This window comes from Typha latifolia, chromosome 4, assembly GCF_019914945.1.
Source record: "Typha latifolia isolate L0001 chromosome 4, TyphaL0001v2, whole genome shotgun sequence".
In the NCBI taxonomy this organism is placed as follows: domain Eukaryota; kingdom Viridiplantae; phylum Streptophyta; class Magnoliopsida; order Poales; family Typhaceae; genus Typha; species Typha latifolia.
This window is the reverse complement of record NC_133089.1, coordinates 12,763,620-12,779,600: the sequence shown is the minus strand read 5'-3', so window position 1 is coordinate 12,779,600 and position 15,981 is coordinate 12,763,620. Positions and strand designations below refer to the sequence as shown.

Sequence of the window (15,981 nt, the reverse complement as noted above, 5' to 3'; positions counted from 1 at the left end):
AAGCTGTACAGAGACTCCTGCAATCTTCCCACAAGAAGCCAACTGAATCAGAGGAGCAAATGAAAAAAGACAATTTGAACATGAGACTAATCTAAATGCCACATGGACAGCTCTTTAGCTGGGCAGATAACTGAAAGCTTCAAAAACTGAAAGTCGTTGACGAATCAGACATTGACATTTTGTTTGGATCGGAACAATGCTAAAAGTATATGAATGCATCCCATAATTGCTGATTGCCTGAGCCAATGTTAAACACATTGTCTGATTAGATGTCCAACAATTCAAGATCTCGAGAAAGTCCAAGTACAGAGTTATTCAAAAAGATCTACAATTGATTCCATCCACAATATTTAAAAGCAGAGAAAAACTTTTATCTGCATCTGTAGACAGAACTATGAAAGCTAACTCACAGATTTTATTTAAAAAAAGCAAATTAGCTCTCAGATTCCACAGAAGCATTTGCTGTAAGTTGTTGCTCTTCCAAAAGCTTCATTTGGCGTTCAGCATGTTCTCTTTCACATTGGCTGATTCCCATAATAATGTCAAGCATAGTTCCAGTAGTACCGAAGAAGACCAATGGTGCGAACGACTTCCTCTTTATACCCACAGGAATTGCAACTAGAGCCCCAAGTACCGAGAACACCCATGTGCCAAGTGCACTGCATGTTTTGAAAAGAAATTATCAGCCTACATCATAACTTTAGCGAGTGTACATGCTCATTACTTCTTTTCTGAAAATGACATATGGTACAATCATCCAATGAATTCCTGCAATGAAGTTTGGGCATTCTTTTTTGTGTACATAACTTATTTGCAATGTAACAACTCAGTACCATGCATAGGGAGAGGGCTTTGCCTGATTCAGGCACAACTGAAGGGATGAAGGAAAATCTGAGTGTCAGATGACAACTTGGCTTAAATCCTCCTTAAAAATTGGGACAAGATGCCTAACAATAGCAAAGTATGACAAGCAGCCTTTCATAAATGCAAAATGTTGCTAACTAGGATAAGCACTTTAGTCATGAGGATAGTGATACACCAAATACATCTGAATGTCTGATCCGAGTGGATGAAAGTTATTGATTCATTGCAGAGTGATTCCTCAAAATTACAGGCTTATTAGTAGTATATAAAAAAAAGAAAGAAGGAAAAACACCAATTGATAAACTCTTATACTTTTCTAGAGCTAGATGGAATACCAACAGTACAATCAGGATAAGTGCAAGATGAAGAGGCAGCCAAAATAACAATCCACAGTGTTGATCAAACCTAAATACTTAAAAATGTCGACAAACTAATTAATAACTTATTAAGTTATGTTGATCCCTCCTACTCCCTCATCATCTGAACATAAATATGTAGCTTTTCAGTAGATTACATGTTTTCATATGATCCATGTGCTAGACGCAATTAAACCTATTAAAATTTGTTTGAATTTGTTAACAACAATTAGAGGCCTGTATTATTTTCTTACTTCATATGCCACATTTTATATGCTCTCAGTTGCATGAGCCTATATAGCAACCAAGAAAGATGGACAAGATCACCTGTCGACTAGCCTTATTAGTTATTACTTCCCGACCAAGCCCCTCTAGTGCTTGAATACTCCTACAGCATGGAGTGGGGCAAAAAATAACTAGAGGATTGATGTTAGGTTGTCAGCACGTCTTAAGTGTTTGGTAATTATTCTATGGAACCTTTTAAATTTGAGTTGTGCATCAGCTGATCCACAAAATTAATACAAGGAAGTAGCATAAAATTAATTCAAGAAAGTAGTAAAGCACAGGTTCTACATCCCTCTCGAATTAAGCAAATAAATTGTCAAGTACATCCAAAATATGAATTCATTTTGCTCCTACAATCTTCAATTGCCATAGATGAAGAATCAATTACTTCGATCTTACATTTAAATTGCAATTTGTGCCTTTGTGGCAATGAATATGAGTGATACAACTAGATCTCTAAAATAACTTGTATTACTTCAAATAGTCATGCATCATAGCCACTAAATTCCAATCATATAGCTGCTTTACATTGCTAACATGAAGCTTCAGATAGTTCATCTCGATTAAGAAAGTATCTATCAGGAGATACTTGAAGATTTAAATGTAACAATAATATGCAGTCTCTCTAATGGCAAAGGTGGAGTAAATTCCTGGAAGCCTACTTTTGTAGAGCTACTTCCTTTAAAGCTTAAACCAACATAAGAAAGTAGGATAAAGTCATGAAACATAACATATTCTAGTAAAGTCAACTGATCACAACATAAAGTGACTAGATCCACCATATAGGATGAAACTCAGGTAATCCTTTCGATGATACGGTTGATAATTAAGGAGAAAATAGAAAAAGTACTTTAAGACAATGCAACCCTAAGCTTAATCTTCTTTTAATGTGGCAAAATATTATGGATGTTCCCAGATGACTCTTTGAGAAACTTTATTTGCTGTACTTATGGAGACCACTTTAACAGTATTAGTTAAGCATACTATAGTAACTTAGTAAGTTACTGATGGAACTTGAATTTCTAGCTGTATAGCATACACTACATCTACATATGCATAGCTTCTTGAGTTACTTATTGAGGACAAAACACCGTCAAATATAAAAACCACATGGCTTATATCTCCAGGTTGCATAGGAGAAATACATCTAATGTTGTCAGCAACTCACTTCCTTATCTATGTTTAACTAATCTACAAGGAAAATAGTTCAATCCGGGAAAATGACCAAATGTGACACGTGCTGATATGCATGCTATGGAACTTATCTTGATAGTGATATAAAGAAAGAGCTAAAGACATTAGTTACTCCTGTTGCAAGATGGTATACCTCCATCATTACTCTCCACATTACCCCTTGCAAAATTCCGGCAGAAAAAAAAAGAAGAAATTTCTATATATGAGGCTCACGGCCATGGGTCTTTAACAGCTTATACCACTTATCTAGTTTTGGAATGTGATCTGCAAGAAAATAGAAGCACGCCAAGGATACTTTATTCTGTAGGTACATGATCTTCTGCAGATGTGATCGGATTAATAGAATTTAACAATGACCACTTTTGGTCATCCTAAAACTCTGTTTTATTCTCCGATGCATTTTGGGTCTTAAGTATTTATAAAAAATTACATAGGCATGTAAAAGATGCAATCTTTTCATACTTCTTCTAAAATTTGTCATACTAAAACCCTCAAATTCACTAATTTCCTCCGAGATTCGAGCAGATGGAAATTTTTTTGACGAGATCTAAATCGAAGGAACAAACTACCTAAGAATTGATAGGAGAAAGGAGATCTCACTTAGAAACGGAGCAGTCCTCGAGTTGCTTCACGCTTCCGTCGCCGCCACCGCCACCGCTTCCGCCCACTACTCTCTCCATCTCCCGTTGCTCTGATCGAAGCCTCGTGGGCTGGGCCGGCTTTGCCCATGTACTCGTTCCGAGTTCGGTTCAGATTAAAAAAAAAACCCGGTCCAACTACAGGGTTCAGTTCATATTTCTTATTTGCACTTTTGGTTCAACTTTTGCTTCTTGTTACAGTAGAGAGAACAACTTACAAAGCGGGTTTTTTTGCAATTTAAATATATTTAATATTTTTTGTTTATAGTAATGGATTTTAGTGTGTACTATATATATAAATTATGTGCATTCAAATTATAATAAATTTTGTATAGAAAATATATACGGTCAATATTATATGCTAAACTAAAAAACCAAATACAATTAATTCTACGACGATACTCTCTTTTTTACTATTTTTCATTCTTTATTTTATCACTTTTCCTTGAATGTGTTGTTCTCCTTATCAGATGAGAAAATAAGTAATGTACATATTGTCAATTCTAACATTGATAGCATTGTGTTTATTGCTATTCTTCTTATCTCAACTAGCATCCAAGTACTTTGCTTCTGAACCTCAGTGAATTATCCAAAATTTTCAAGCTCCATGATATCTTTCAGAGCAAATATTTTCCCCAGTGCATAATTTGTTGATTCTATGAACACATGTTAATTCTTTTCTGAAAAAGAAAAACGAGACTCTGATGTCAAATGTAGAGCATCCCTTACTGCAGAAATCAATCATATCGATTACGAAAACATACTATTGGCTCTCACCGTAATCGTAGCGATTACGAGGTTAGATTTCCCTTGCCTAAAGTTGATGGAATAGAATGCATGTAGTTATATTCAATACAAATTTTCCCTTTATTTTTCCTATGGATCTCAAGCATCCATCGAACTAGCTGCCTGAATAATTCTACCTGAACTCAGAGTGCTAGTTCTGAGTTCCTTGCTTTGAGATATTACCCCTTTATTAATAGTCCTAGTCTGATCACATAGTTTTCCTCTGATAATTCATCAGTGTTTTTGTCATGTTATAATAACTTGATGAATCTATAACGCGAAATATAATGTGATCATTTGGACTATGTTAAGTACTGAATAGACGATTGCGATAAGCTTAGAATCACAACCAATTAGCCAAGCAGCAGTATCATGCTCTACTAGTGAGGCTGCAACTATTGCCAATGCTGCACCTGACAAGCATGCCAGGCCTACAAGACTGAGCTGCAGAGGATACTCCTTTAATGTTATAGCCTAAAAAGCAGCAAGAAAGAAAGAAGAATTGATGCAAGAATGCAATTTAGCAACTCTCAATATAGTAAATGATTAGAAACTCTCAGTTGACGCTGGTTACTTGAAGTATCATAAAACTAGAGAAACTGAAGCATGAAAAAACTGAGTAGATAGAGCCCTTCACAAAGTCTTTACTGATTGACTCTGTTCTGCTCTCTTGATTCACCGTTGCAATTGATGAGCTTCTTATCATCATTAATCCCTTATATGGCGTCATCAACATCGCACCTGATACTGAAATTGTTGTCTCTAATACCTTAGCGATGCTTCTCTTGACATTCCGGTTAACATTCTCCAGCCTTAGAAATTAACCATGAAGCTAATTAGATTCTATTTTAATGAAAGATATAGTATGAAGATTATGGCAGGACGCTAGTATGATTTATGTTTCAAACCGACCGAAGAATCCAAGCATTTATGAAGATTATGGCAGGAAGCAAATTGCACATGGCAACTGTAAAGGCAACTGAAGTTTGCTTCATTCCTAAATAGTATAAGTTCTAAACCAAAACTGGACTATAAAAAGGAAAAAAAAAGCATTAAGAATATGTGCCTTGCCATAATTAAATAACTATAGAAAATAGCAGGGAAAATAATCCGAGTGATACGATCTTAAATAGTACAGATCGTGTTAGCCTTGTTCTTCAGTTCCTACCACCAGAAAAAGAAAAAAAAAAGCATTCAAATATAACTAAGTATTCACTAAAACAATGACCAAGCAAATGGTGTGATCACAATAGCGGCAAGGAGATGTCAATAGACTACAAATATGATAGGGCTCATGCCTCCATTGAGCACAAATTTGGTTATTATGGTCATCCCACCCATCCCAATCTGGACCAAGATCATGAACACATTAGGCTTGAGATCTCTCCAAATTCCAGATGAGCTTTTGAAGTCTCTTTGGTTATCCATGGATCCCTACTCCTTAGCTTTGCAATAAGCTTCTGCACTATTCCTGCACCCCAGTTGTGCATTATATACATTAGACCTCACATTTCTCTCTTCACAAGATATGGACTTCCCTTGGTGCTTGTAAGTTAAAAGAGTTGCACCATTCAGTTCGAACTAACCTCCACTATCAGAGGAGGATTCATATATGTGGCACCAAAAGTGGGGGCCTTGATCACTTGAAACCAAAAAATCATTTCCAGTTGAGCTTTGGCAGGAATTATTGTATGATTGAGATTGATTATCTTATTGCTTTAGATAGACAATGTCAGATTAGTGCAAGTGTAGTGGATGATTTAAGAAAAGAGGTGTGTGATCTTCATGATGTTCCAATTATAGTAACTGTCTATAGATGCCATACAGTTTATAGTGTGTTAACTGGAGAAGAGTAATGCTATGAGGTAAGATTGTAAAATATGGGAAGGCTGACAAGTATTTGAGTGTAATACAAGTAATACAGTGAGTATTCATCAATAATTAGGCAATATTTACAATTAACCTTGTCATGTAGATGTTAGGACATTCCACTGGTAGGCAAAAGGCCATTTAATAAAGGACAAGAAGCATTTTGCATTGCAGATTAGCACCCTTGTTTGGTTATTTTCCCAAAAGACTAAACAAATTTAAAGGATAGGTAGTATAAATATATCAGTACATTTCAACAAAAGCCACATAACTCATCAAGGCATCAATTTTGGTTTAAGTTGCAGCTGATGAGCTGTGTGTTTCAGCCAGTACTAATTACAACCATGATATATTGATGTTAGTTCTATCATTTGATTACGAAACATGGCTTTCGGTCCTTTAATGATAAAGCATGCATTGCAAATAATAATTGTGTAATCCATTCATAAATTAAAGATTTCCTTCTCGTGCTGATCATATATTAGTGAGAGACAACAGTCTTTTATAATAAAACATGCAAGCTTAACTTCACATGTTTGTTTTTTGCACGAATTGGAAATAAGCTGGACTTCTATGTATAGATTGTCCTCCTCCATACTGATACAAGATGAGGAAAGGGCATTGCTTTTGTTTCAAAAAGAAAAGAAACTGTTTTCTATCATATCAGATTCTTCATTCAGGGAGTTTTGATGTTTGTGGGTACTTATCCTTGTGCCAAAATAAGTTCCAGACCTCTCAAAAATTAATGCAGGAAAAAAAACTAAAATATAGCTTGCACTACTATAAGATTAGACAATCTTTTCCGCTTATGACAGGGCTTAATCCTGTTTCATCTTAAAATGGCTAGTACGAGTGTATGGTTACAAAACATGGTCAAGGACACTCTAAACACAGTTAGAGGAGAAAAAACTCAACCTTAAAATAGCCTTATATTACATCAATTAATCTTGGTGGAAGAATAAATAAATAAACACAAAACATCACTACAATTAAAACACTCCAAATGCGGCAACTGTTCACGCAAAAGGCATGAGAAAACTCGGGACATCCAATTGTCTCATAGGAAACATGATGAAACTACTTACACAATGAGAATGACTGCTTTGTTAGTAGGAACAGAAGGTCAAACTTAAATCCCTAATTTTCATTGTCATAATCCTCATCCTCATCTATATGCGCCATTAATTGTACAAATTTGGATGATTCCAATACAATGTTGCCCGCTAAATCCGGTAACAGCCAAGCAGAATACTCTCCCTGTTTAGCATCTCCTGTTGCACTTGCAGCAGCTACCGAGTCCGAAGTAGAGTTACAGGAAGGATTCATACTTGCCAAGATGTTTTCATCCCCACAGAGATTCTTCTCCAAACCTTCACTGCCCCCAAGCAAGGGCTCATCATGTTCAGGAAAACTGCTGATCTCGTCTTCAAACTTCACATATCCAATTTCTTTTGTCCTGGTAGGTGGCCGGCCTCGGCCTCTTCCTCTGCCCCTTCCATGCCCTCTTGGGCTTGAAATGGAATTCCTCGTGGACTGTTACAATGTTGCTCTGTCATTAGAGGACTACTATTTGGTTAGGACAGAGAGAAATACAGAAAAGGATGTATACCATTTTGGTGGACTTAGACTCCTCATTCTCCAAACCGCTATCATCTGAGAGTGATTTTCTGAACATTCACTTTAGAAAATCAATGCTTATGTTTACTCTATTTAAATAGAACACACAAATTATGCATCGGCAGTGATTACCTCCTCCTGGATAATCCTTTTTGGTCTCCACAAGGTTCTGTGCCCCCAAGGTTATGTACCTTATTGACAACATCAGTTAAGAAATCAAAAGCACTATACATCTTCACACATTGTTTTCTGGAAATCCCAAAAGAAAGAATAACAACATTTATTATTTCCAGTTACTGGTTTAGCTGCAAACAAAGTTTCCATTTAGCTGCAAAAAAATTTCCAACCCTTAAAATGTCTATTAAGAATTAATGACATAATAAAATCTGATTAAAACAGGTAGAACAGGATGAAATTTAATTGACGCGATAAGTATCCAAATCATCAGATACACATCAAAGGGGATGCAGTAAGAAGTAAAAGAAAAACTATGAAGGCCAAAGTTTGCCAACATGCTTAATTAGAAAAATTTCCAGCAGCACTTGAACTGAAAGTTTCTTTTTGTTCTCTTGTAATTAGCAATGAAGTTAATCAGCATCATCCAAGTGTCTTTCAATGGAATTACCACACTAACATACAACTGCTATGAAGAAGGTCATATCTTATCAAATTCAGAGGGAGTTGCTTCCTCTAGTCTTTGAATGTGAAATTATTTACAATACAATAGGTACAAATATGAGTAGAGGTGATCATCGGGCGGGTCAGACCAAATTCGGGCTCGGCATACTGGGTTGAGCAATCTGTTTGCCAACCCACCCACGAGTGGATTGAGCCGGGCTAGAATAGTCTAGCCCACTATTTGCCCACTGGCCCATGTGAGAGTGGGCTCGGCTGGGCAAGGATTCATTCTTTTAGCTAGTTTTGTATAATGATCCTTGGAAAATTTTGAGTAATATGTCATACTCTTATTATTCATACATTAATCTATTCAAGTCCTAAACCTTGTATGCTTATCCTCATGATTGTACATGACTGGTTGAGACAAACAATTATATTTTGTTCCCAAAATTCATGGGCTTAATGACTGACCTCATTGAAGGCTAAAACGGTTGATACAACAAACAAAAACGACTAATACTATGGATACAACCAATACTGTCAATACGTATTATTTTTTCAGGTGCCGATTCCGATCCAGATATTTGGAACCTTAATTACAAGCCTAATAAGGCATATGTCCGATAAGTGTAACATCATGAGCAAATGGAATACTGGTTTTTGAATCAAAATCTAGAATTGCATTCAAGAAAACATTGGTTATCTAGTTACAAATCCATGAACTGTTTACCTACCAATGCTTACAAACATTAGTTGCATTCAATTGCCACATGTTATGTGCATATCTTTATCTTACACTCTTAGATGGAACTCGCCAAAATGCAATGAAAGGTGAGGAAAGAATGTATGTGACAATTACAGAAATATTACATTTCTAGCTGGTAAGTTATGAAGTTCTTAAACAACGTTACGGAATTTTTGAAAATACAGGAAGAAACCTATACTTTTAAGTCTTCGCATTTATAATTCTCTGCTGTTTGTAAATATCACATTTTCAGATGCTTCTAGAGAAAGACAACACAATCTATGTGCACTCAGCTACAGCCATACTTTCATTAATTCCATTATCTATCTGCATTGGACTTCCAGATTATCTAAATTAGATGATAACAATATGTGGTACAGTGAATGGGATTTATAACAGAGAAAATGATGTTAAGATAAAACCATCACAAGATCATTTGATTAATCATGCTTTGGATTTTAAGAACAAGACCAAGGAATCATGCGAGTTGAATTGAACTGTCAATGCAAATTATTTAAAACATATAAAAGTGGCCAACTCAAATCTGGATCCCAAAACAAGTCTAGGTTTTCAGAATCAATGAATAATTGAATATTTTCTAGTATGCATTGCTCTTGCTTTCTGTTATAAATGGACACTTGGAGGACACAAAGCCTGTCTATGTTAACCATTTGGATGAACTTCTTAACTCCTGAAAAATTCTCAATTGTAATTCTGGCTCATGCAAATGAGAAGCAAACAAATCACACCAGATTAGGAAGGCAATGAATTATTGCTTAATGAGTTCTGAATTCCACTAAAAGGGATAAATGAGCTGAGAATCAATGAAAAGAATCCTTTACATATTGTACATAATTGTCAGATCAAGATTAAGATATCAAAACAATGAGTGCAACAGCAAAATGTTGGATATCATCTCACTTGTTTGAGCAAAAGATGAGAAATTAAAAGTCACCTTCATCATTAATCAGGAAGGTTGTTTACAGGGGTTTTCTTTTATTCTACAGGTTCAGAAAATGTCAGACCATCTTCATATTTTCGTAACTAAGATTAAATAAGAATTTGCTATTCACGACCAAAGAAGAAACTTATTCTCAGGGCTAATTATTCTGCAAGCCATTGTCATTCTAAGTCAACATACATAAAATGGCCAGACTGTGAATTGGAATCTGTCATTACAGTATATACATGGTGCAAACTTACCAAGTACCAACTGAGCCAGGGGGCGGCGCAGCTGGCGCTTACACTACAAGCATTTAGTGACAACTGCCAAGCAGCACTGAACTAAATCCTAGATAGAACTCGCTACGACATACAACCCAGATAACATTTGAAATCTTCACAATCCTTATCAAACTTTGCCTTGAAATCCAGGCAGAAGAAAAATTACAGGGCTCAAATCGGTTAATTACTTTATACAGAAGAACATAGCACTTGTCATCTTACAATGAAAACATGATAGACCTACAAAATGATCTTCCACCTAGAAACAGAAAGTTGTTGGCACAGAAATCAGACTGTGAAATGGTCAAGGTCAACTTACAAGTGTGAAGAATTAAATGTCTTTGCCCCCCCTATGAAGAGTAATTTCATAAGTCCTGTCACAGAGATCTTGCAAAACTAACTCCAAAGCTTTTGCTGCAAAATAATTGTACATGCAAAATATTAGGCATTAATCAAATAATTCAATTTCCACATCACAGTAAAGTTATATGATCAAAACTAGTATACGAATACTAATTGTTGTTCAAACATAACATGTAGGTTTGTTTAAGACAACAATTCATCAACACAATAGTACTTCAAGAATACAACACTAATACTGCAAATTGCCAATGACATAGTACTCAAATGATTAAAATGGTTCATACTGTATGAGTTTTCATAGATCTGAATCCCAACAGCATTGGTTTAATTATGACACCATTGAATTTTCAATTTTCACTTCTCTCAAAAAATAATGCTGCAAACTTATTCGCCTCATACATGGATATCTTGGCACCTTATATGCTTAGAAATTTCATTACAACACACCTGCAAAACTTAGTCATATATTTAGTGTATGCATTGCTTAACTGACTGTAGCTTTCCAGTTATGCTGCATAGAAAGGCAAGAATAATGCTCTTATATTTATGAACCCTTGACCAAGACCTATGTGACAGCCTGACAGGTAATACTTTTGGTCCCTCATCTAAAAGGTTTTCTTAAGATCAGCGATGGCCGTGCCGGCGGCATACCAGCATGTGACACGAGGGGTGCCACACGGCACACCTCCTAGCAGCGCTTTACTAAAGACTATTCGTCATTGTCGTTCGCCACTCGCTGTCGCCACCAACCTCGGGCACGATGAGTGATGGCGAGATTGGCAACGGCGAGCGACAGCGACTGCAACAACGACGGCAATGACAACGAAGTGCTGCTAGTCCCCCTCCTCTTTTTCTCTCCCTCTCTTGCGGCATAGCCAGCAAGTGCTGCGGCACATCCCATGTCGTGTTGTGCCGATCATTGATCGGCACGGGCCGTGCCATGACGAGGCCATCCATGCTTGAGATCATTCAAATATATGTGAAAAATTAACCTAGTAATACCCTAAGATATGGATTCCAACGGATGTATCGCAAATGGCCCATTTATCAATAAATCTTTAAAAGTTCCCATGTGCACCTCTTTGAAACTCCTTTTTGCTTCTCTCTGTACATATCATACTTATGTTACTTGTTCAAACTATTTTTTTACCTTAGTGTGCGCACAAGCTGAGCAGGTAAAATTGGGGAAACCACCTCTCCTGGATCAGGCTTTTCTCATATAGATAATAATATATAAATTGCCATGCCCAAGAAAATGGGTTGATACAGTAGCCATCAAAGACATGGAAATAGGGAGTTCAGTTATAAATGAACATTATGGAAAAAGGCTGTTATATTTAACTATTCTATATCTGCCTCAAAATACATGTTTCCAAACTTTTCATTTTTAAGCTTTGGCCCCCCCAATTTGATTTCTAAACAGAAGCGGATCTGTTGATTTGATCTCAAATTTTAATGCTTCCCAAGTCTCAAGTCTGCTCTACCCATTACATTTGCTGATTTTAGGTCAAATTGATTGAGGAGGAAGAGAGCACTCAGAGCAGAAATAACATGAATGGTGAGTATGCAACTTTCCGCTCATTCTGTTATTTGTTATTCCTTTTCAGTGTTTAACAGGTTCAACGAGGGTTCCTCAAAAATGGCTTACAAGTTTAAGAAGATTGGATTATACATGAAACATCTATGGTTTCAAACAATAAAATGTATTTTGGAATATATATATATATATAAAGGTTTTTTAACCCTTTTCCTGCATTTTCATAATTATACTCATGGCTTCACTATAGATCTTCTCAAAAAAGTTGAAATGGAAGAGATAAAGAAAAATGCCATGTCTTAGAAGAAACTTGATCAAGTTTCTAGACATCTTTATGATCCAAATAGCTACAATAAGACAACCGAGGAAATAAAAATCTAATACTCTCCTTTCCTTAAACACTGAGGTCCTAGATGACGTATAACTTTCTATCCACAGGAAAAAGAATGAATCATGGCATGACTTACAAACTAAAAGAGGAACAGCCAGCGCAATCTTGCCAACATCCTCATCTGCTTGCATTATATTCTTTATTCGTGACTGTTCCAAAACAGAACAATATAAGGATTAGGCTTTAAATTCATAATCTCAATAACTACATCAAAAATGAAATTTCAGTTCTACACTAAAGCAACAACAGGATTCTACGTTACAAAGGCTATTAGTAGAGATTGGCAAAGATAAGATGGATTTTAATGTTAATCTGAGGTGAAAACAGCCATTTTAAATAACTCAATAAAACAGCTTATTACTATTTGTAGCAGCAATAAATTATGTTAAAAATATGTTACCTTGTTAACATTGATATAAAACTAAAGAAGGCCACAGTATATAAAAAAACATATAGTACTGTTTAATCATTCAAATTTAACTCTTGTTACAAATGCAAAATTAGTAGAAGTAAAAAAAAAAGTATTTCTAAGTAAAATGCAGCAACTAAAACTGCCACCCGGATGTGAGACAATATTGACTGCTCTCCTCAAGATAGTGATGTTGTGAAGTTAGAAAATAGTAAATGATATTATCAATCTCAATTAGAAAAACTTTTTTTGGGATGAGAAAAGCCCCTATCCAGGCACTGATTATATCTTTCTTAATAAAGATAAAATGGATTTTCCACTCATTGGATTGTTTAAACCATAGAACATTAGAACCTGTTGCAGATTTTAAGATTTTCTAACAGAAAATAGTGGAAAGAATATCAGATCTCTTTGAGCTTGCGTATATTGTAGTGGTTGTCCAAACTGTATAAACTACATATCCAGCTTCAGTGATCTGACTATACAAGCCTTTAGGGTGCCCTCCGATGACTATTCTACTTCTCATACAGTCCTCAGACTCAAGCTACTGAGACTCGCCATCCACACCAGTTGGCATTTGACATCTTATAACACAATTTTTATGAACAGGATTTCATGCTTATTTGTAGAGCATATTGCTAACATAACTTTTAATTTCCTATTTCCGACAAAATTCAATTTCCTATTTTGCATGAATTGACAAGAAAGAGATTATATGAAGTCCTACAAAAACAGAGTGGCAGAGCACATTAATTGAGAACAGGAATGTCCTCCGAGGAGTAAGGACAGAAATAGATACAACCTATGGAGAATCGAAGATGATACAATGAAGATCTACCAATATGATGAAACGAGATGTAGTAGTGCAGGAATGTGGCAATAAAATAACTAAATAAGTATCAGATACACATATCATAATACAAATAATCATGTAATTTTAAAGTAAGCATTGACAAACACCATCTTTGATAGTTTGATAAAATGTTAACTTTCAGTATTTACCTGTGAAAGTATAAAGGTAAGCAGCATCTTCAATTTAATCACCAAAAATTAAGTTAAAAACATACAGTAATAGTAGTGAGGGAAAAAAAATGGGATTACTGAGCTAAACTGGATCTGCATATAGTTATCATCTGAACATAAAAGTCAAAGGAGGCACCCTTCAAATCCACAATCCTTGATTAACCCGGTAAGATCTTAATTATGGCTACTAACATGCACCACTCATTATGGATCTGCAAGATAAATGCAGCCATACTTTCCTTATAATAAGGACTAATTATAATCCCCCATGAGAATAAGGATCTCAAGCTTTCCTAGCTTATAGCCTTATTCCACCATTGCAATGCAAGCATGGACAAGAAATATCTTATTCTCAAAACTAAATTGGCAAACGGTGAGATCAATTAGCAAAGGTTGTGAGCAAAGGGAGGGGGAAGGGACTATAGAGAATTTGAGGGCAAGAACTTAAATTTATGCTGAATCTACAACTAGTACCACAATTGAGCTAACCTTTGGATAGCAGAATTAGTAATCAATCTCCAAACAGCTGCACCTTCTCTTGAATTACAACCAAAATTGTATATTCGTCTACGATACCTACAACTTCAACAAAAGGAATCCCCTTTTCTCAATAAACCTAGATCCTACCACCGGTCATATCAGCAAAATGTCAGTTTTTACGTAAACTCCCAGTCCAATAGTAAAATCATGGATTCTCTTCAAAGCGCAACATAAGGATCAATTCGATGAATCAAAGTAGCGACAGGTCTATGCTCCAACTGGAGTACGTCTAGAGCATCATTATATACATTTTATGAAAATATAAGCACCTGACCGCAAATTTGCAATCATGAGCCATGTGATCTCTATGTGAAATTCACGGGGACCAGAAGTTGACAACAGTATAAGCAACTAAAGAAGCATGCGGAAACCGCAGATCCAGCAAAAAGACTCAAACAGTACACCGAAGTGAAGTGAAACACGTACAGATCGCCAAACTTCTCTTCCAATTAATCAAGCGAATGCCAAATAAAACGAGGACAAAGGAAAGAGGGGAAACAAACCGCAGGGAATCGAGTGCCCAGCTTTTTCCTCATCTCTCTACCCTTAAACCTTTCGCAAAATGCGACCCTCGGATCAAGCTCTCGAGCAGGAAGGAGACGACACTGCTTTCACCTATGCGTCTATTTCTTTTTTCTTTTTGCTTTTTGGACTCTTTTGCAAATGAAGAACGCCACTTTCCTTCACACCTTTGCAAATTGCCACCAATCTGTAGATGGTTTCGTGCAAACGTGGGAGAGGAGGATGGATGGAGATCAGACCTCAAAGCAAAATGCTTTGCAGCACCGGGTCTTTTATAATTTATTTGCATCTATAATAATAACTCTAGTGCACATTGTATATAAAATTTATATACATTTTAGTATAATAAAATATACATCGACTATAAAAAATGATATCACTTTTATTTTCTTCTTCTTTTTATTTTTTTATCGGATCCACCAGACACTGTAGCTTGGATCCGGTTTTAGTTCACTTGGCTAATCTATTTATCAAAGATTAGTAAACTATTTTTTCGTTTAAAGAAAAGAAGACCACTGGTCTTAACTGCAGAAATGCTAACTTTCTATTGCGTTAACTCCTCCTGGGCTTTGAAGTTTGAATAGATAGGAAGGACACGTCAGTTGACATCTCATATTAACCTCAGGAACGAATATCTAACAATATCTACATGATCGTTTGCATGGCAAAAGAAAAAACTTATAGTAGGTTGATAAATATTTCATGAATCATACTAGAATGGTGATAGATTTTTAAGAGTAGTAATATATCGATCAAAAACTCCATAAAGTTTTTTTTGGGGTTTATTACATTGCTCTGGAAGCACCGTATGATAAGTGGCTAGGTCTTTGAGAACTCAGGCAAGATAGGGTAAATTGCTTGTAGAACCTTTCAATTGATTGAAACTTTAGAATGGATCAAATATTATCCATCCGACTTGAGTTGTCACACTGTAACTCTTGTTCTTCGAACACACAAGCTATTTTATATGACTATATGAATATGTTCATAAACTATAAAA

General features: G+C 35.8%; 3 protein-coding genes across 7 annotated transcripts; all 3 read right to left on the bottom strand.

Annotated features, from left to right (window-relative positions):
• Window positions 1–197: 197 nt before the first annotated feature.
• LOC140785720 (uncharacterized) lies at window positions 198–3,413 on the bottom strand. Its single transcript, XM_073133690.1, has 2 exons — window positions 3,300–3,413; window positions 198–659 (listed from the first exon to the last, which is right to left on the bottom strand). The coding sequence occupies exons 1-2, from the start codon at window positions 3,377–3,379 to the stop codon at window positions 434–436; spliced, it is 306 nt and encodes a 101-aa protein (XP_072989791.1). The 5' UTR covers window positions 3,380–3,413; the 3' UTR covers window positions 198–433.
• Window positions 3,414–4,393: 980 nt separating this feature from the next.
• LOC140785988 (WAT1-related protein At2g39510-like) lies at window positions 4,394–5,551 on the bottom strand. Its single transcript, XM_073134147.1, has 4 exons — window positions 5,477–5,551; window positions 5,036–5,136; window positions 4,698–4,935; window positions 4,394–4,597 (listed from the first exon to the last, which is right to left on the bottom strand). Exons 1-4 carry the CDS (start codon window positions 5,549–5,551, stop codon window positions 4,394–4,396), a joined length of 618 nt encoding a protein of 205 aa, XP_072990248.1.
• Window positions 5,552–6,886: 1,335 nt separating this feature from the next.
• Window positions 6,887–15,223, bottom strand: LOC140786320 (uncharacterized). Of its 5 annotated transcripts, none has more exons than XR_012108595.1 (6): window positions 14,963–15,223; window positions 12,564–12,636; window positions 10,516–10,610; window positions 7,742–7,800; window positions 7,602–7,659; window positions 6,887–7,525 (listed from the first exon to the last, which is right to left on the bottom strand). XR_012108595.1 is itself a non-coding variant. In XM_073134648.1 (6 exons), the coding sequence occupies exons 4-6, from the start codon at window positions 7,840–7,842 to the stop codon at window positions 7,130–7,132; spliced, it is 555 nt and encodes a 184-aa protein (XP_072990749.1). In that variant the 5' UTR covers window positions 7,843–7,937; window positions 10,516–10,610; window positions 12,564–12,636; window positions 14,963–15,104; the 3' UTR covers window positions 6,887–7,129. The 5 variants fall into 5 exon arrangements, 3 of the variants coding, with proteins under 3 accessions (XP_072990749.1, XP_072990747.1, XP_072990748.1); XM_073134648.1 differs by having other exon boundaries at window positions 7,742–7,937; window positions 14,963–15,104; XM_073134646.1 differs by having other exon boundaries at window positions 7,742–7,858; window positions 14,963–15,104.
• Window positions 15,224–15,981: the final 758 nt, after the last annotated feature.